Source organism: Phascolarctos cinereus, unplaced genomic scaffold (genome assembly GCF_003287225.1).
Source record: "Phascolarctos cinereus isolate Bilbo 61053 unplaced genomic scaffold, phaCin_HiC Scaffold_1;HRSCAF=81, whole genome shotgun sequence".
In the NCBI taxonomy this organism is placed as follows: Eukaryota; Metazoa; Chordata; class Mammalia; order Diprotodontia; family Phascolarctidae; genus Phascolarctos; species Phascolarctos cinereus.
In genome coordinates this window covers 54,164,295-54,185,600 of record NW_027555514.1, presented here as the reverse complement: position 1 = coordinate 54,185,600, position 21,306 = coordinate 54,164,295, and the positions used below count along the sequence as shown (strand labels likewise).

Here is a 21,306-nt window from a genome sequence, read left to right as displayed (position 1 = left end):
CTAGAGTTGGACTCCAAGGCTTCTAAGATCTCTTCCAGTTTTAAATCATTAATCTTAATCCTTCTCCTTTCAGTGCCCTGAGCAGCCCTCTAAGATTCTAAGTTGCAGGCTGTTGTAGCATTTCCTCTCTGGGGAATTCCCCATACCAGTGAAATTTTACATCCAAGCCAAAAATGTATATGTATATACAAGAAAAAAAATTAGATGGTTCCCAACATTCAATTTAGCAGGTGCTGCTGAGGGAGGCTGCTTTTATAATTTATGGAAGACTATTGTTGGCAGAAATCCCCTTAGATAATAGCTGTTCAGGAGTAGTTTGTAGATTTTGGGTTCCACACCCTCTCCCTTCCCCTCCACTCCTATACACCGTCAAACCAGTTCATTCATAACTGTAACTAAGTCTAGTTATTAATTGACAATTACCAAGTTGCATGTTCCCTTTATGAATTGCCATCCGCCTGTATCCTTATAATGAGGGCACAATAGATGTAACTATTGTACTAGACACAGTAACAAAAGGCGGGTACTGTAGACTCAATCTGCTATTTCAAAGCTTCCCTGGTCTCTTGGCATCTCTGCCTCACACTTTTACTTGCACCTCAGTCTTGCCATCTGTATTTGGAATATAATCACACCTCACACGAGTATTTTGGGGTAAGAGTCTGAGATGGAGCACTTGAGATTCATAAATGAAAGGTGCTTTGCGTGGGGGGAAGGGTTTTGTTTATAAGCTCTTGTCTCCCACACAAAATTTTTACTCTGAGACTTAGAGTGTTCTTAAGGCACCAAAATCCTCAAGGTTGGGCGTAACAATAAGTCTGTATTTCAGGACCTGTGAGAATGAGGCAGATCCCAACTGTTTCATAACTTCTAAATTTAGAGCCTTAGATGGGTTAAGTGCAGTGGAGACAGAGGACCTGGGTTCCCATCTCAATTCTGACCCTACTTACGTGCCTAAGTACCTTGATACCCTCACACTTACAAGTCAAATCTCTCTGGGATTCGGGTTCTTTACATGTAAAATGAGAGGTTTAGAATAGATGACAGCTAAAGCCCCTTCCAGCTCTAAATCTGTAACTATGAGTTCCCCAGGGTCACACAGCTAGTAAGTGTCAGTAGTGGCATTTGAACCCAGGTTTTTCTGTTAGGCAGCTCTCTACTTACTTTGCCAAGCTGCCTCTAAAATGCAAATTAATTTGGAGAGAGAGCACTAAAAAATAGATGGGTCAGGAAAGGTAATGCATAGGGGGTTGGTGGCACCTGAGCTGAGTCTGGTAGAAAGCCAGAATTGAACTTTCCAGGAACTGGGGCATTGCTATGCAAGAGAAGGCCATTGTGGCTTCTCTAGGAAGGAAACGTCTATTAAGAGACTAATTTGAGAACTAGTGGTCAATCCCATTATACACTGCATTTCTATAGGTGAAATAGTATAGAGCAGTAAACAAACCAGTGCATATTTGCCTGGGTGCCTTGTAAAGTTTTTCATAAAAACCTTTCATTCTAGTCGATAACATTGGCTATAGTGAGTTTTGGTTTCGTAATGGAACATTTCTTTGCTGTCCTGTAGACAGTCAAAATGGGATGGTGTTACAAGAAACACACCTGAAACATCAAGGATTCACACAGAGTTAAAATGAGGACCTGGAGCAGAGGTTATTATGCTTCAGGTGAATTTTTAAAAGCAATGGCAGCAATCATGATCTCAGAAAAGGAAAAAGTAAAAATGGACATGATTAAAAGAGATAAGCAGGAAAGCTACATCATGCTTAAAGGTCCCATAGATAAGAAAGCAATAGTAATACTCATTATATGTACATCAGATGTCATAACACCAAAATACTTAAAGGAAAAGTTAGTCGAATTACAAAATGAAATGGCAAAATTGTAAGAGTTGGAGACCTAAAAGTACTCTTCAGACCCCTTTCACGAAAGAAAAAAAAAAGTACAGCCAAAAAAAAAAAGTTAAAAACAAGCTATGGACCAGAATAGGGGTTAAAAGAGTTAGATATGATGTCTCTCTGCAATTGCTAAATGGGAATAGAAAGGAATATGTATATTTTCAGCTGTGTATTGCACATTTACAAAAATGGTCCATGTGCCAGGAGGGAAAACCTCAAAATGGATAAAAACAACAAATAGCAAACATAGACTTTACTGACAACAATGTAATAGAAATTATCATCAGATAAAGAAAGTCCTCTTAAGAAAAAATTGAAGCTTAAATGGAAACTAATCTATTCCTAATGAACTAGCAGGCCAAAGAACAACTAGAAACAATAGATTTTTGTCAGTAAAGAAAATGAGAACAATAAAACATCATACCAATACTGAGGAAACTGTATATATTTAAACATTCATGTACAAAACAAAGAACATTTCAATGAATTAGGCAGCTTTTAAAAAAATTAGACCTACAGTAAATTCAGTATGTAACTATCAATTTGATGTTCTGTTCTTTTCTACATGTTTTTAAGAGATTCTTCAGTGACCCTCTTTCCTTTTTTTTTTTCCTACCATATCCCTGTTCTCTCTTTCCTTCCCACTCAACCCCAGTTGGAAAAAGAAAAAGAGTTCATGTAGCAAATATACATAATCAAGCAAAATTTGTGCATGTCTCATTCTGAATCTTGGGTACTAATTTGATATTGAAAAAGAAGAAATTTACCACTATCAAAAAGAGAGAATTATCAACAAAGAGGAAATTAAAGAATTATAAGAAACTATTTTGTTCAATTATATTTGAGGAAGAATGATCAATTAAACAATGAATATTTGCAGAAATAGGGAATATCCACATTAACATAAAAAGGAATAGAGAATTTTATTTAAATTCACCAGTCACAGTAAAAAAAATGAACAATTTATAAAGGAACTCCCATTTGGGGGAATCTATATCCAAAGGACTTATAAGTGAATTCTATCAAACATTCAAAAAACAATTAACTCTTATTTTGTATTAACTTGTTTGCAAAAATAGGAGGAAATGACATACTATAAAATTCCTTCCATGAGACATATTTGGTTCTGATACTTACACTGAGAAGTTAGAGAAAGAAAACTATCGACCAACATATGTAATTAACATCAGTGTAGAACTATTGGATAAAATATTAACAAATAGGTTACAGTAAAGCTTTACAAAGATTACACACTCTGACCTGGTAAGAATTACCAGGAATGCCAGGTTGGCTTAGTAGCAGTCAATAAATATGAGGCCATATCAATAACAAAACCAATACAAATCTTGTGATTATATCAACAAAGAAAAAACTTTTGACAAAATACTAGAGCTCTTAATGTTATAGAAGTCATAGGAATCTTTAATAAGGTAATTAGTATTTATCTAAAACCAAGAGTAAGCCTCATCTATAATGGAGGACAAGAGGCTTTCCAATAAGATGAGGTATAAAGTAAAGGTTGTCAGCATTATTATTTAATATAGAGATAGAGACTCTGAACCCACGATTGGGCTGATGATATAAGGAATTCCCAGGTGAGAAATCTCTCTGCAACTTAAACCTAGAAGCTTGGCATTAACACTGAGAGGTTAAATTACTTTCTAGGGTCACACGGTATTTGGCAGAGGTGGAAACTGAGCCCAGATCTTCCGGCTTTAAGGTCTACTCTATCCAATGTGACTACCTTGCAATTCTAGAAATTCTATCTCTAGCTTTAAGACAAGAAAAAGATACTAAGGGAATAAACATAGTCAAGGAGGAAACAGAATTATCATTTTTTAAGATGTTAGGATGATTTATTTAGAGAACTCAAGAGATTCAGCTAAAAATCAAAAAAAAATAATAACTTCAGCAAAGGTCTAGGAAGCAAAATAAATCCACAGAAATCATCTGTGCATTACCAGCCAAACCCAGTAGAAAGAAAAGAAAATAAATTCTATTCTAAATTACTACAAATGTAAAAAATGCCTGGGAAACCACTTGCCAGTGCACACACAGGAATTATATTAATGCAACTACGGAACACTCTTTACAGAAATAAAGACTTAAATAATTGGAGAGGAATTAATAGTTCATGATTGGGTGATGCTAATATAAAAATGACAATCTAATGACTATCTAAATTAATTTACATATTTCAGGAAAGAAAATGGAAATGAAGGGGGCCTAGAAGTACTCCCCATCTCAGACTACACTACAAAACATTAATTGTCAAAGCAATCTGGCACTAGCTAAAAAATAGCAAAATTGATCAGTGAAACAGATAAAGTATATTAGATCCCGAAGCAATTGAACATAGTAGCATAGTATTCAATAAACCCAAGGCCTCCAGTTACTGGAGTAACAACTCACTGGTCTACAAAAACTACTGGGAAAATTGGAAAACAGTCTGGGATAAAATAGATTTAGATCAGCACCTTATACTTTATTGCCACAATTACCTCCAAATTGGTAATGAGCTAGATATATAAGATTATGTGATAAAGAGATTAGAGGAGAATAGAAGGAAATTTTTATGTTTTTCTATTATCATTTATTTTTTCTTCCTCATGTCCCTCTCTGCTCTGCTGAAAAAAAGAAAAAGATAGATAACCACTGTCAAGCAGAATGAATCACCATATTGACCATGTCCAAAAATGAATGTTTCATTCTGCATGTTAATCCGTTACCTCTCCACCAGGAGGTGGATAGCATCCTTCATCATTGATCCTCAGTCATTATTGAACATTGTCTTAAGCAGAGTTCTTACGGCTTTCAAAAGTGTTTGTTTTTAAAATGTTGAGGTTATAGTCTAAATTGTCCTGGTTATGCTCACTCTGGGTACATATAAATGGCACATATGAATAAGAAAAGAGATCTTGACCAAACAAGAGACAGAGAGGATCACATGGGATAAAAAATGGACAATTATGATTATATAAAATTATAAAAAAAAACCCTATACACAAAATGAAAAGAAATGCAGTTAGAATTAGAAGGAAACAATAGGGGAAGGGGATGGGAGAAAAGAGGAGAGGGGACAGAAAAAGAGAAACCACTGAGGGGTAGAATCTTTGCAGAAAAATTTCTCTGATAAAGGTCTGACATTCATAGAGAAAATTGATACAAATATATAAGAACAAGAGCCATTGCTCAAAATCACTGGTAATAAATGCAAATTAAAACAACTCTGAGTTTCTACCTCATGCTGATTAGATTGGCAGAAAAGGAAAACGACAGTTATTGGATGGGTTGTGGAAGTACAGGCACACTGATTTGCTGCTATTGGTGGAGCTGTGAACTTACACCATTGTAAATATTTTGGAACTGTAACTCACAGGTCACCAGACTGCTTGCCCTCTGACTGAATAATACCACTACTAGGCAAACACCTCAAGGAGATTAAAGTCAAAGAGAAAGAAACTATAGTTATTAGTGTACTTATAGCAATGCTTTCTATTGTAGCAAAGAATTGGGAACAAATTACAGTATGTGAATGTTAGTATTATTGTCCTGTTAAAAAAAGGTGAAAGGGATGAAATAATGAGAAATCTAAGAAGATTTGCATGAACTGATGCAGAATTAAGTGAGCAGAACCAGGAGACTATTTAAACAGTGATCACAGCATTGTCAGAACAAAACAAAATAAAACAAAACATTGAAAGACTTAAGATCTCAACTGCCTAGCCAGATGAGTCATGATAAAGCATACATCCCACCTGTTGGTGGAGAAATAATACACTGTAGAAAAGAATGAGATGTACATTTCCAGATATGACCACTATAACATACATTTTTCCTCAACTCTTCAATTTGAGGATGGAATTTGAAGAGTAGTAGTAGTGAAGCATAAAAAGGACAAAGAGCAGAAATAAAAAAGCATCAATGAAACATTTGCAAAATACATAAGACCAGAGGGCAACACAGATAAGCAAGACAATACCATTAAAACCTCATTATATTTTATTTATATTATAAGGAATAAGCTATAGGTGATAGATTTGTAGATTCACATACAATCTCTTTTCTGCCCTTTGTGTATAGAAGTGTGCATGTTTGAGGGTTTTCTACCTTATAATTCCTTCTCTTTTTTTAATGTACAAAAATAACAGATGGGATGGTACTGTTAAGAGCCTTCTTCTTGCTTGAATGTTGGGATCCCCTGAACGGCTTACCAGAAGACTAGATGAAGTAATGTTACTATGTTCCCATCACATCTTGATGATTCACACAGACTGAACAGGGCAGGAGGGTGTATGTCAGAATTTTGAGGAGGATTTCAAAATCATTTGTATTTCACGTGGGGAGTCATAATATTTCAAGCAGAACTGTGCTTCTGTTGTTTTCTCTTGTTCGTTGTTATTTCACAAACTTGTTTATATTTGTATTTTTCATCCAGATTCACAAGTCACCGAATTTGTTTGAGTGATTTTCTGGATAAACTTTACATATTTCCTTACTGTGACTTTAAGTGACAAAAGACAAGATTATATATTTTACACAACCAGTATGGAAAGGGAGTCTTCATGGTATTTCTATAAGATTAAAAAAAATACACACACACCTTGCTAACGAAACAGCAGGAGTAAGGCAGTGTCCTTCTTCTGTCTTTATTTCAGATCTACCAGAGTACCAGGGTTGCTCTTCATAGAGAGCAATTTTCCCAAATATGCAGGAAATTCCTAGCAAGGCAGACTCTTTCAGCCCATTTCCAGCACATCATGTGTGACCATGAACTCGTCAGTTAACTGAATGGATTTTCTCACCAGCCCTATGACCATAATGAGATACCTGTACTATGTATGTCCCTCATAGGATTGGGGCAATACATCAATGAGATAAATGCTACTTTGTAAACCTTTAAAGCACTATAGAAAGGCCAGTTGCTGTTATGATCAGCTTTCAGCACAATGCCTTGCAAATAATAAGCACTTAATAAATTGAATCCAATCTAATACTGATTGCACTCCTGCTAAGGGGACACAATACATGTAGACAGCTGAAAGAGAATCAACTCTAAGTGATTGTATTTATGAGTATATGTAGGACAGATATCATCCATGGCCATTCCTCTCCCACTTTTCCCATATCCAATCATTCACCAAGTGTTAGTCACACACACTCCACAGTCTCTCTCGCTTCTGTCCTCTTCTTTCCACAAGTTCAGGCCCTCGCCCCTCTCACTTGGACGTCTGTAATATACTACAGAATTCTCTCTCTTCTTCACTCCATCTTTCACATCATTGTGAACATCATCTTCTTGAGGCCTAAATCTGAACACGTCACTCTCCTGCTCAAAAGTCATTAATGACCCTCACTTGGTTTTTGGAGAAATATGATTCAACCTGGTGTTTAAAACTCTCCGTAACTTTTCTTCCCATGTTTTCATTTATTCTTCCCTTTTTGAAGTCTACATTTTAGCCCAACTGAATGAGATTGCCTCATTATTCTTTGAACTCATTATTACATCTCCCATCTCTGACTTTTCTATGGGAAAATTCCCCAGTTCCTGGAATGCATTTCCTCCTCACTTCCCTCAAAATCTTCATTCAAGGTCCAGAAGGCTTTGACCCAACCAATACCACAGCTAAGTCTGTATCCCAAAGAGAATTTTTTTCAGGGAAAAGAACTTATTTGCACAAAAATATTTATGGTGGTTCTTTTTGTGGTGGCAAATAATTGGAAATTGAGGGGATGCTCATCAGATGGTGAATTTGCTGAACAAGTTGTGGTGTATGATTGTGATGGAAAACTATTGTGCTATGAGAAATGACAGGATGATTTCAGAAAAACGTGGGAAGACTTCTATGAACTGACACAAAGTGAAGTGAGCAGAACCAGGAGAACATTGTACACAATAATAGCAATATTGTACAGTGATCAACTATGAAGGATTTCGTTATTCTCAGCAATGTAATGATGCAAGACAATTCCAAAGGACTTGTGATAAAAAACGCTGTCTACCTCTGATAGAGTCTGAATGCAAATAGAAGCATACTTTTTTTTATTGTGGGGTTTTTTGGTCTGTTTTTCTTTTACAACTTAACTAATATGGATATGTTTTGCATGACATACATATGTATAAACCTATCAAACTGCCTGCCTTCTCAGTATAGGAGAGGAAGGAAGGGAGAGAATGTGGAACTCAAAAAAATTTTTAAATGAATGTTGTAAATTGTTTTTACATGTAACTGGAATCCAATATTTAACAAAAAAAGGCTTAGCTCAGGGACCCTGTCCTACACAAAGCCTTCTTCAGTCACCCAAGTTTTTAGTTCCTTCTTCTGCTTCAAATTATATTTATCTGTATATGCATTTGACAAAATAGAAAATCATTGAATAAATAAAACATTTTTAAATCATTTTATCTTTGTACCTCTAGCACCAAGTATGGTGCCTGGTACATAGTGTTTAATCAGTATTTATTGTCTGATTGATTGATATTCTATCCCCTCCCCCAGTAAAATGTAGACTCTCTGAGGAAAATATCTATTTCATTTTTGGTTTTGTACCCCTAATACTGTGCTTTGCACAGAGTAGGCACTTAATTGAACTGAACTATGGTTCAAGAGAATTATTCTCTTCCATAGTTACAGTAATAGGAAGTCATTTTGATCTTAAATCCATTTGCCAAAGAGAAAGGATTTTTTTTTCCATTTTAACTATATTCCCTTTCATATAGAAAGAGTTCTCTTGTGCATGGAATAGTAACAGATGTGATTGATATTCAGTAAAGATCACTTGTTTCTTTAGTTAATTTGACATTACTAGAATCCTAATATTAGAATTCACAGAATGTGAGAACTAAAAAGGACCTTGGAGATCATCTGATCCAATGCCTTCATTTCATAGATGAGAAGACCGGAGGCCTTGTGAGGTTGTGACATTCCTGAGGTCACATCACTAGTGATTACAGAGCTGTGATTTGAATCCAAATCTTCTGACTCCGATTCCAGTGCTATTGCCATTCCACTACAGTGCCTCTCATGAACCAGTAATAAATGAGCATGGAGGAGTGCTATTCAAAAGATGGAAGTGACTACTGGAAACTTACCACTCAGTTTTGAAAGCTAGATTCATTTTGCTGAAAGCAGCACTGGCACTTTTAAGAATGGATTTCATTAGAAGCTAAATGCCAAAATGTAAACCATGCCAATCATGGTGTATTTTACTTGAGCATTTTTTTTAACTTGCTATAAATGCCAGGTATGGGATTCTAGCAGTGCTATGATCACATGCAAAATTGTTATGCATCCTTATGATAGATAGTTTGGCTCCTCCCTCCCCTTAATTAGTACTTTAAATACATAGAACTTGCAGCCCCGTCACAGGTTCATCCTGGGGCAGTGCACTTCAAGCACAATGTGATAGGGCAGCCATTTGAAATGTATCCAAGTGGAAGTCAGGGTAGTCAGAAGTAATGTTTGAATTGCTATACTTGGCGTTGGCCTCTCGGCTGGATCGTTCTTATCCAAAACAGTCCCTGACAATATGGAAGCAGAAATTTGCCTACAAGGCAGAGGACAGGTACACTGTTAGGTACGTGTAGACTGTAGCACATCACAAATAAAGGGATTAAGTGGGAAGGCAGTGGGAAAGATATCGCCCAAAAAAATACATGACCAAAAAAAAAAATGATGAGCTGCTGGGCACAAAGCAAGAACGAGGGATGCCCTTTGTGCTCCCTTGGTATCCACACAATGTAAAGAGAAGAAGGATCCTCAGCACATTGAGTGGGCCTTCTCTGGAGACCTTGTGGGAGGCTTCAAGGGAGCATCTGGGTAGGAATGGATGAGTAATGAGCTATGTCATTGTGGACTACACCCACATCGATGAGCTCCCAGTCCTTGGAGCTTTGGGGCGCATTGCTTGTGCCAGTGTGAAACTGGTGTACCTCAATGTTGGACGAACTATACATTGGAAATCTGGAATTATTTACAGTTCATCTCAGCTTGGCCTTGAGGACAAGCACTTAGTTTAACCTGTTATCCTTTAGAAGTAGTCCACAAGGGTTTGTTGAAGAATTATGTGATCCTTCTACAAAATGCATTTTTCAAGTTATTTGCTAACAACTTAGAGGACTATCTTGGTAATGGTAACTGTTCCTATTCCTTACCCCCACCCCCAGCTTATTATAGAACTTGCAGCATTTAGCACTTTCCAGTGTAATTTAAAGGGATCACCTATTTTCTTAAATGCTTAAGTAATGTAGCAAGTCGCGGTTATTGATTCTCTCTGCATTTATTACATGAAAGCTGTGTTTGCTCCTTCCCCAGGGAGTATACCTCCTGAACTGCATGCTTGCCAGTGACAGCTTGGACCCCTGATACATAACCAAAGACCTTGCCTAATATCCTTGCAACTGCTCAGGGAATTTTTATTAAGTAAAGGCATCATTAAAGTAGACAGGATGATGAAGTTTAATGAGCATCTTTCTTGCATGATACAATGAGTTTGGCTGTTCCAGAGCTCTCCTTTCTCCTCTCTAGTGGGGTAGATAGTGAGGAGGGAAGTGTACTGGGGCTTCATTTCCCATGTGTTTCCAGACGATCTCTGAGGTCCTTTCCATCTTGTACATTCCGTGATTCTGAATTTACAGGTCTGGCGATGGCAAGATCATCTAAGGAAACAACTGGCCTTCACTGAATATCAATCACATCTGTTGGAATTATTAATGTGTAAAGGGGAAGAAAGTTAAAATGGATGTAATAAATATACATAGCCATCATTTTTCTGTGAATCTCAAGTTTCAATTAAAGTTAATTCAGCTAAAATTATTAAGAGGTCTCTGTGTGCGAGGTTCTGGAGATAGATAAACCCCAAGAACTTACATTCTATTGGGATATGACATGCGTATGGTTAAGTTAAATATAAAGAACAAATATAGCGTAAGTGGGGAGGTTCTTATCTTGAGCTACATCTTCATATGGGATTAGGAACTGTACAGTCTTTTCAAAAAACAAAGTGTGTGTGTGTGTGTCTGTCTGTCTGTCTTTCTGTCTGTCTCTGTGAGTCAGGCCTCACAAAAGAAAGTGACAGAGCCATACTGCTGTCAGTGAGTTCAGGACTGTCTCATGGATGAGATCTCAAGAAATCATTGCCTACTGGCATAATAAGGCAACTCCTAGGAGTAATGTAGGTGCTTTCCTTTTTTTTTTTTTAATTGAAGTCTCAGCAATTCTTTTTCTGTATAATTCTAACCTTAATATCTTATAGTTGCTATATAAGGTAATTATACAGATTTGAAGTTATATATTTGCATTATAGGTCTCATAGTTTATTCGCTGAATTGACTTTGGAGAATTTCATTTAACATTCTACCTGAAATTTAAAGTAACTCTTTGGTAATGATAAATGGAATTGTTGCCACCAGTTACTTTTAGGCATTTTGCTTTGGGAGATAGGAGGGATGAGGGTTGAGGGTAGAATTAATTAGTTACTGTGCCTCTCTTTCTTAACTGGCCAGCTTAGAGGCATGTGATCTGATTACATGACATATAGACAATATTGTATACCTTGCATGTAGAAACAAGATGTTCTACAGTGGAAGTAGTAATGGGAATTGGGAAACAGGAAGCCTGAGTTCAGCTGTTAGTTCTGATAACTGTCTAACCTTTGGGCAAGTCATGTAATCGCTTTGGACTCAGTTATCTGTCTAGGGAAGTGATTTGGACCAAGTAAATTTTAGCTCTATAATTCTAAGCATTGACTCCTCAATGGTTAGCAGTGTGCTAAACACTGTGGGCGAGATCACAGAAATAGACTTAGTGGTCTTTGCCCTCCAGAAGCTTATAGTCTTATGGAGGAGACTGAACTGGGATCCACAACCAAATTGGAAAAGCTACAAGTCAGCGTGTGGTCAGGTACAAAGGTCCAGGAGGTGCAGAGCTTTGTGAGCTGCTGGAAGGAGCAGGGAGAAGTGTGTTAGGAAGAAGCAGCGGAAAGGAAAAGACACTTGCAAAGTCAAGATAGGAAAAGGCTTCAGGAAGGATGTTGAGCAGCTCCAAGTGATACAGAGAGGTCAAGCAATGAGAGGAACTCAGAACTCCTCTGTGACTTCCTGTTGTTTCTCAGATAAAATAACGTTTAAAGCCCTCCGTAGTCTAGTCTCCCCTGCCTTTCCAGTTTTTATTTCATATTCTATCTCATGTGCTTTCCATTTCAGGAGATTCCATTCCTCAGATATAAAATCTCTTCTCCCACCTCCATGCTTTTGTACGTGTCTAGCATGAACTCCCTTCTCACCTCCACCCCTAGAATCCCTCATTTCCTTCAAAGTACATGATACAGGGTCACCTTCGGGTTCCTGTCCTGCTGTCCAGTGGTTAGTGTTGTCTCCCTCTTCAAAATGCTTTGTATAACTTACATCTATTCTGTGATTATTTATATGTCTACACATTGTTTATCTGCAGGCAGAGATTATGTCCTTTTTTGTTTTTTTAATGCAGTATGAAGTGCCTTGCACATAGTAGGACCACAGTTTTAGAGCTAGACTAGCCATCAGAAGTCATTTAGCCATAGCATCATGGATTTAGGGCTGGCAGGCCCCTTCAGAGGCTGTCTGGCCCAAGCCTCTCATTTTACAGATGAGGAAGCTCAAGACCAGGGAGGTCACCCGTGGGTGCCCACAGTCAGCCGGGGAGTTATCGTCAGAGTCAGAAGTTGAATCCAGGCCCCTTTTCTACAACCCCTTCATTTTACATAAAAGGAAACTGAGCCCCACAGAGATTAAGTGACTCATCTGAGATGTTATGTTATCTGCAGTGAATTGGCTGAGCTGGAATTCAAAGCCAACTCCTTTAGTCCCTAACCTAGTATTCTCTGCTCTCTCATTGGCACTTATTAAATGTTCAACTGTTCTATCTATGACAAGCCCCTTATTATATTTTGTTTACTTTAACATATTCTTTTTTTTTTTATTAAGCTCCTACTTTATATAGATCACTGTGCTAGACCTTATGGGAGACATAGAATTTTGACAAGACAGTCGCTGCTTACCACAATGTAGGAAATCATTAGGAAGCATGTTTGTTATAGTATTTGGAAATAATGATTTTTTTTTCTTTGCAAAGGTTACTGTGTATTTGACATGTCAGCATTGAATTTGCCCTCCTTCGATTTTAAGCATCAGATACTTGAAACCTTCTGGTTAAAAGCAGGCAGTATGCCAGTGCCTTGAATATATCTGCTCCAAGTTACTTAGCTTTGAGGAACAGAGAGAGGATGCCTAACTTTTCATTATGATTCTTTCTGTGATCTTCATGGGGAGAGGGGACTCTTCAGTCGGATGCCCCCCTCCCTTGTCACACCCTCTCCGCCTTACTGCTCCAGACCTTACAGACATAATGTACATGCACTGCCGAGGCTAAGAGAGCCCTGAACTCTCATTCACTTGTGTCTCCCAGCCGAGAGCTTCCAAAGAAGTCTCTCCTTTGAAATGTTCTTCAGCCACAGAAGTCTGTTCATCAGGCTGCTAAGATTAAATGATCCTTTCTCTGTCCCTGGAGAGGATTCTTCTCCCCTCTACCCCTGCCTTGATCACCTCCCAACCAATTACCCTCTACAAATTTCACTTTTCAGCAGACATAAGAAAGCTTTCCAAGAACTCTCAGGCCCCGAGTCCTTAGAGTTTTCTGAGCTTGAGCACTGGGCTACTGGTACCCCATTGGGTGACCCTGGGCAAATCTTCCTCGGTGTCTCTCTCTCAAACACAGGGATCACAGCACTTTTCTTCACTGCTTTGTAATCCTTTGTGCAAATACTAAGTGCCCAGGTGAAAAATGTGCTTGAAGGAAAAGTTTGCTCCAGTTTATACTGTTCATGGCAATATGTGGGAAGTATAAGCACTGAATGTGAGCTCATAGGGTCTGGGTTCAAATCCCAGCTGTGCCTTACTAGTTATAGAACCCTAATTAGGTACATCATTTAACCCCCAGAGGCTTCAGGTTTTTGTCTGTAAAATGAGAGGGGAGGGGATCTGAGAAAAGAACACATACACACACACACACACACACACGCACGCAAGCATGAAATTGATGCGTAGTTTTAGAGTTTAAGTTTGGCCTTAGAAAAGAGTTGAGAAAATAAGAATATGGACCTTTCCCTCCTTCTTTGTAGAGGTGGGGAAGCTGTGGGCATGAAATAGTGTGTACACTGTCAGAATGAGGTTGATATGTTGATTACTTTGTACAACTGCTTCTTTTCCCCCTCCCCCCAGTCTCATTTGTGATCCTGTTTTAAGGGATAGTTTTCTGGATGGGAACTCTGGGAGAATGTGTGTGTGTGAGTGTGTGTGTGTGTGTGTGTGTGTGTGTGTGTGTGTGTGTGTTAGAGAGAGAGAGAGAGAGAAAACAAGCATTTACTAAGCATGGTAGGCACTATGCTAAATGTTGGAAATACAGTATAATTATGAGCAAAAAAAAAAAGATAGTCCTTGCCTTCAAGGAGCTTACATTCTAAAGGAGGGAAGCATTTGTGATGAAAATCAAGGGCAGGGAGAAAATGGGAGGGTGAAGATACTGGTCATGGTAGAAAAAGTATAGAAAATGCAATCTGGTGAGGAATGGAGCTGCTGTGAGCCTGGACATCCTCCTCACAATGGAGCTTCTAGGAGGAACTAGCCAATAAGAGGGGGACTTCTGGGGTTGGTGAGTATTTCCAATATGAGAAGCAGTCCAGGGTAGAGGGAGCTTCCAGAGTGAAGAGGTTTCTGTGTCATGGTAGACTGGGTCCTGCAGAGGTGAGTCAGGAATGCAGCCTGGAAGGGAGTGTGTATATGTTTGTATGTTTAGAAATGAAGGTGAAATAAAAGCTGAAGAGCCAAAAGAACAAGATTTTAAAGATGAGAGGATTAAATTATGTGATCCAGGGCTCACTCTCTGATAAAAAGCAGAGCATCTAAATGTTTCCCAGCATGCATCCTTCGAAAGTAAAAGAACCAGTGAAGGGAATTGTTGTTTTCAATTGGATTCTCACCGGTCAGTAAGAAAGAACTATTTACTAAAGTAGAGATGATGAGAAATAGGGGATGGGAGTGACTATTCTGTATCATAATTTGTGATAGAGAAGGTAAAAAAACTCTGGCAAAGTCAGACATGCATGATAAGGTTTTTTTTTGGAGAGCATATTTCAAAGGATTAATAGAAATTATCAGAAGAAGCCTTTGGATTAATATTCTACAGGGGAAATCAAGTAAGATGAGTAGGTTTGGGAAGGTCTCAGAAATTAAAATTAAATTCTGTAGATACAAAGAAATAATTCTGAAGAGGAAAAACAGGGAGAGTTGTCTAAAGAAGACAGTGTGGATGCCTAGGAAATTCTTCATCCAGCTTAAAAATCCTTATGTAACTAACTGATGTGTCGAAACAAAATTTATCAGTAAGCAAAAAAGAAAGAATAGAAAATGAAAGCAGTGTTAATTAATGAAAGATGAATACAGAAGTGTGGAATAGTCCTGTAACAATCTTATCAGGAGTGCTAAAACACCTAATGAGCTGAAATTGTTGAAGAAATCAAAGGATAGGAGCAGTGAGGTGGTACAGTGAATGAAGCACTGGCCCTGGAGTCAGGAGGACCTGAGTTTAAATCTGCCCTCAGACATTTGACACTTATTAGCTGTGCGACCCTGGGCAAGTCACTTAACCCCATTGCCTAGTCCCCTCCACCCCCCAAAAAAGAAAGAAATCAAAGGATAAAGAAAAACAGAATTGTTGGAGTTTTTTGAACTGTGTACAGGAAAAAAGGGAAGATTAAAGAAGAGATAGAGGGGTATCTATATCTATCGATCTATAAGGAAGATCAAAGAAGAGATATATCTATTGAGATATTGATACAGATATTGATCTATAGGTATAGTGTGTGGGTATGTGGGTGTGTGTATATATATGCATATATATACACACACATATATATATACATATATACATATACATATGTGTGTGTGTGTGTGTGTGTGTGGAGAGAGAGAAGCAGGGGATCTGTGGATACATCTGTAAATGGATATATCTTTATCTCTCTAGCTAGCTGCCCCAGTGTGGATGGAGCAATGATAACTGCCAACAGAAGACAGAACTCCTCAAATCTGTTTTCTTTGCCAAGGAAAATGAGCTTTAGCCTGTGAAGAATTAAACTTGTTCCCTTTGACCCTAGAGAGCAGGATTAGGAACAGTAGGTAGAATTTCAGAGAGGCAAATTTAGGCTTGAGAAAAGGAAAAACCATCCTTAAAAACTAGAGCTATCCAGAGGTGGAGTGGGTTTCCTAGGGAGGTGTGGGTTCTTTCAGCAGAGATCTTCAAGTAAGGCTGGATAACCATTTGTCCAGTAAGTTGTAGAGGCCAGTCAGATGTGCGTTGGACAAACTGGCCTCTTGGATCCCTTCTAACTCTGAGTTGGTGATTCTTTGATTGCCTCAGTCTACGCTGGCTCCAAATTCTATTATGCAAAGTAGAATGGGCTAGGTCAGCTTGGTTCGCCTGAGTCTTCAAGGCTTCCATTTCTGATCTCCATACATGAACAATATATATCACCAATAAGTAGTCAGAAACACTGACCTAATGCTGAGTATCCAATACAAGGAAGGTTTTGACGGGCAGGTCACACTACAGTAAAGAGCATGTAATTGTGGGAAAGGTCACCTAATCCTATATCACTTGTTCCCACATTCCGAAGTTCAGCTCTTCTCCCCCTCCCACAATCTACAGAAAGCCGGGTTGATGTCCAAGAGCAGAGGCTCCTCCATCCCTAGGTTTTCTAGGGTAGCTGGGGTGTCCACAGGTGCCAGTAGCAGAAAGTCTGTTTGGCTAGACATTCTGAGCCAGGTGCCAGGGTTAAGGCCAGAGAGGCTTACCCTGAAGTATTTAACAGTGACACCCAACTAAAGAGCCCACCTAATCTTCCTACACAGCCAGAAGGGTGTAATGGCTAGAGCTGAGAACTGAGTCAGTTCTTTGGAGCTTGGCTTGTGACTCACTCTGAAAGTGTTGGACAGCTCACTCAACTCTTGTTGAGCCTTCAAAGGAAAGGTGATTCTCACCTGCTTCACAGAGGTAGCAATGTGGACAGAGGGCTTTCGGGTTTCCTGATGAAAAACAATCCTAAGGCCAGGCAGTTTTAGACTCCTCCTGAATTCACTTTCCACATGCTTTAAATAATGTTCAGATCCTGGCTTTCCTCCTCAACAGAATGTGCAGGTCCTTCCCCCCAATCAATCAATCAGCAAAAAGTTGCTGCCAGGCATTTTCCCGGGGCTTGTGATACAAGGACAAAAGTAAATCAGCCCCTGCCCCCCAAGGAGCTTACATTCTGTTAAGAGAAACAGCTTATGCATAGTAGATACAAGGTAACTGGGGGAAGGAAAGAGGGGAAGGCATTAGTGTGTGGGGTGGGGTACCAGGAAAGAACTAGGGAAGCAGGCGGCAGTCGATCTGAACTTTGAAAGAAACTAGGGATTCGAGGAGGCAGAGATGAGTAGAGAGTGTGTGCCAGGCCCAGGAAGCCTCCGATTCGATGTTAAAACCATTAGCCACAGCTGTTTGCAAGGACTACAAGGGGAAAGACACACCGAGGGCATTAACCTAACCAGACAAATAAGTAAATGAATGAATAAATGAATGAGTGAATAAATGAATAAATAAATAAAAATCTCTGTACCACGTGTGGCCATAAGTTCATCTGGCAGAGTGCTAGGACAGAGGAATCAGATGTACCCAAGAGGACAATCCTATCAGGGGACACCTTGTACGGAGAACCGGCATTTATGTCAACAGGCATGTGTTAGCACAGCTGAAATTCAGCGAGGAGAAAGCGGTGTGCCTTTCCTGAGGAGGTACTGAGGGACCCACAGCACGCCCTTCTCCAAAAAGCAGCTTATGTCAATAACAAGTTCAGTTGGAGGTGTATTTATTTTAGGCCGGCTTTTAATTTAGTTTAATCAGGATTACTCATAAATTATCTATTAATTACTATCTGGTATTCAGTTAAATCCTTCCAGCCATGGAACTGGCTTAGACTTGCAGTGAATGCCATCCACCTTAATTGTAGGGTACTTTGTCAACATTTAATCAGCGGGCCTTATTAATGTGCCATTGATGTGTTGGTAGCTCTCCCAGCACCATCAATCATGAGGAAACGGCAGGAGCCGCCTCTGACACCATTGCTCTCTGTCACATTACCGAGCCCCTGGGCTTCTGGTTACGGAGGATGCTCACTTTTCTCTCAACGGACACTCTGTCTCCCCAGTTCAACCCAATTTTTGTCATTGTCGACTTAAACACTCACAGCCCTTGGTCCTTGGTTCCCCGTTAGACCACTCAGCAGTCTCCGTAAGGAGAAAGAATCCCTTATTTGCTGTTCTCCTACCCTGTTCTCCAAATGTTGGGCTCTGGGAGTCTCGCCCCTAAATAAAATCCAGATGCGGGTGTGTGTGTGTGTGTGTGTGTGTGTGTGTGTGTGTGTGTGTGAAAAAAGCCAGTGACCCAGAGAAAATAGAAGTGGTCTCTCCTGCTTTCCTTTGACTCTGTAACTGAGTATTTCTGGAGATTGGTATATTGTTTAAAGCACAACCAGTGGAAGCTTGTTTGTTTTTTTTTTTAAATAGACTACATCTCATATTTTTATATCTCTCTCTTCTCTGCAGCCTCTATGGCAGACACATGCAGGCAAACCCAGAACCTCCAAAGAAGAATAATGACAAATCAAAGAAGATCAGCCGGAAACCCCTGACAGCCAAGAACAAATAAGGATTTAGTGTGGACTGATGCTTTTTACTTTCTCTCTCTCTTCTCTCTCTGTCTCTCTCTCTCTCTCTCTCTCTCTCTCTCTCTCTCTCTCTCTCTCTCTCTCTCACACACACACACACACACACACACACACACACACAGTTTCTAGTTCTGTAACCTCTACCCCCATTCCCTTGGCATTTTAGTCCTTTGGGAAGATGCTGGATTTTTGCAGGTGCCTGTTTCTGTGTTGTTTTATTAGAGGTGCCAAATAAAGGAAACCAAGATCTATTTTGACTGCAAATTCCAAAGAAGACTCTGCTTTTAAATCCTGGAATAAGAATCATGAAGTTCCATATTATCAAGAAAAATTAAAGCCGTGTAACCATTTACTATAGCTTAACACTGCTCATTCTTCTATTTATGTGTATGTTAACACGTGTATAATGGCTTTTATTAAGTCATACATATATACCCCCCTTGTGCTTTCATCAGTGTCCTTGTAACACCAAGATATTATGTTCATTTTACTTATAGATGATTTTAATAAAATCTTTTATTCGTATCACATGTTGCTTCTTTAATAGAATTCAGAATAATGGGATCTCGGGGAATACACACTTTTGTTTACTGATTTTTTTTTTCCCTAAAGCATTATCATGATATTTGAGTGGTTGTAGGAGATAGACTCTGAAGTCTTCCATGAAAAAAATAGGAAATTAAATCAGAGTTAGTTTTTTCTCACATTGATGTCATTTTTTTTTTGAAAGACTGTTTCTAAATTAGGAAGAAGCAGAAGAAACAAGTCTCTAGGAGATTCTGCCAAATGATTTTGGAAAGCAACCTTCTTATCTGAAGCAATGAGAGCCTCTGCCAGTGACTGGTAGAAAAGAACACATTCTGTCATTGCTCAAGACTCCCTGCATTTGAGCTGCCTTCTGAAGACTTGGTGCCAGAGGAGGGGTTCTGTGGGTCTGCCCATTTGCTGCCACACTCGCCAAGGCAGGGGCTGTGTTTGTGAGGTCATCGGACCTAGCTGTGACTGGCAGTTTCAGTCCCTATCAACAAAAACCATGCATTGTTTGCTTAACCAAATAAATATAGGCAGATGTTATTACTATAACTTATAGGCCTTCCTGCTTCCTAATGCAGCAGAACAGAAGCCAAGGTATCTGGAGATGCAACAGACGTTCCCCAATAGACTCGTGACAGGACCCATTTTCCCCCAGGTTCTCTCTGCTCTCCTTTCACATTTGATCCGCACTGCTGCCCTGCAAGGAGCCAGAGGCCAAACCCAGTTTGACAAGAAATGAGTTGTAAATGAATGAAGGAGCAAAGCCACCTAAGAGAATCCCAACTTCTTATATTCATAAATGAATTCTCTTGCAAAGTGGCAGTGATAGGTAGAGAAATCTCAAGGTGCCCATTCATTCTGTCATGGCTAAGGTGGAATTGACATTTCTAGACCCATTGTCTGCCTTAGCATAAGGAAAACCAGATTTTAAAAAAAAAATCAACCTGTTTTCAACTGATGGTGATGTGGGAAAAAGGAGAGATGCTCAGCTATGCTCCACCAGCAAAGTCTTTTGTCTTCAAGTTAAATTAGGCGTGCTCAGGATAGTATGCAGATTAGGAAATTTGGGTCTATGTTTTAAAACAAAGCAAAATAAAATCTAAATAAAGTGGCTTCATGTTTCTCTTGTGATGCTGAAATGAGCTTTTAACATCTGAGCATTTTAGTTTCTTCATGTCTAGATTTGAAACAAAAACCACATTGCAAAAAAGTTAGCTTTATGCTCTGAGCTTTGGATCTCAATGTAGGCTTGGTAATGTGGATGATAATAAGCTTGACTTTTCAGTCCAGCAACCATGTCAGATATTACTGGGGGTCTGCTCATGAAATAATCAGATAGCCAGACACCGCCTTTGGCCATAGAGTCTTCACTTATGCAGTCAGGAAAGACAGCGGGGTGTGGTGGAGAGACATCTATACTTGAAATAAGGTACCCACCTTGCATCTGGCTGTATGTTCACAGTAAAGTCACATAAACTTTCTGGGCCTTAGTTTCCTCATCTTTACAGTGAAGGTGATAATAATGCCTGTAGTACCTACCTGACAGAGTTGTGGGGATTCAGTGGAATAATGAATGACAGTTTGGCAAACCGAGAAATTCTTGAATAAACCCACAGGTGCTGCTGCTGCTGCTGCACTGATTTTTTGCTTTATCTCCCTTTGCCTCCTTCTTTTAAGGCACCAGTTCTTAACCTTCTTTGTATCATGGGCCCCCTCTCAGAATGTTTGTAAGTGCATAAAATAAGATATATAGAACTACAAAGGAAACTAATTATATTGATTTTGTTTAAGTTCATGAGCCCCAGCTTAAGAAATCCTGTTTTAAGGTTAATCCCCAGTTCTCCACGACTTTCCACAGACTCTCCTACTTTACCAGATGCAGGACCCCCCTCCCCCATCTCACCCCATGAAACTGGAGGGAGGGAGGAGCTGCCTGCTCCCATAATAGTAACTCTAAAAGTGCTGGAGCAGTTCAGAAGTTTCAGAGCACTTCTATATGTGTTCCCTTATTTGATCCTAACAGCAACTCTGTGTGGTAGACTATAGGGAGGGCAGTTACATGGCAAAGATTTCTTGAATT

The 21,306-nt window shown here is 39.2% G+C and overlaps 1 protein-coding gene across 2 annotated transcripts in view; it reads left to right on the top strand.

The window, feature by feature from the left end:
- Positions 1 to 19,220, top strand: part of RSU1 (Ras suppressor protein 1) — a 229,495-nt gene extending 210,275 nt beyond the window's left edge. For both annotated transcript variants that reach the window (XM_078151921.1, XM_020966872.2), the window contains one exon: positions 18,571 to 19,220. In XM_078151921.1, coding sequence (XP_078008047.1) covers positions 18,571 to 18,656 — 86 coding nt within the window. In that variant the 3' untranslated portion in view covers positions 18,657 to 19,220. The remainder of the gene's footprint in view (positions 1 to 18,570) is intronic.
- Positions 19,221 to 21,306: the final 2,086 nt, after the last annotated feature.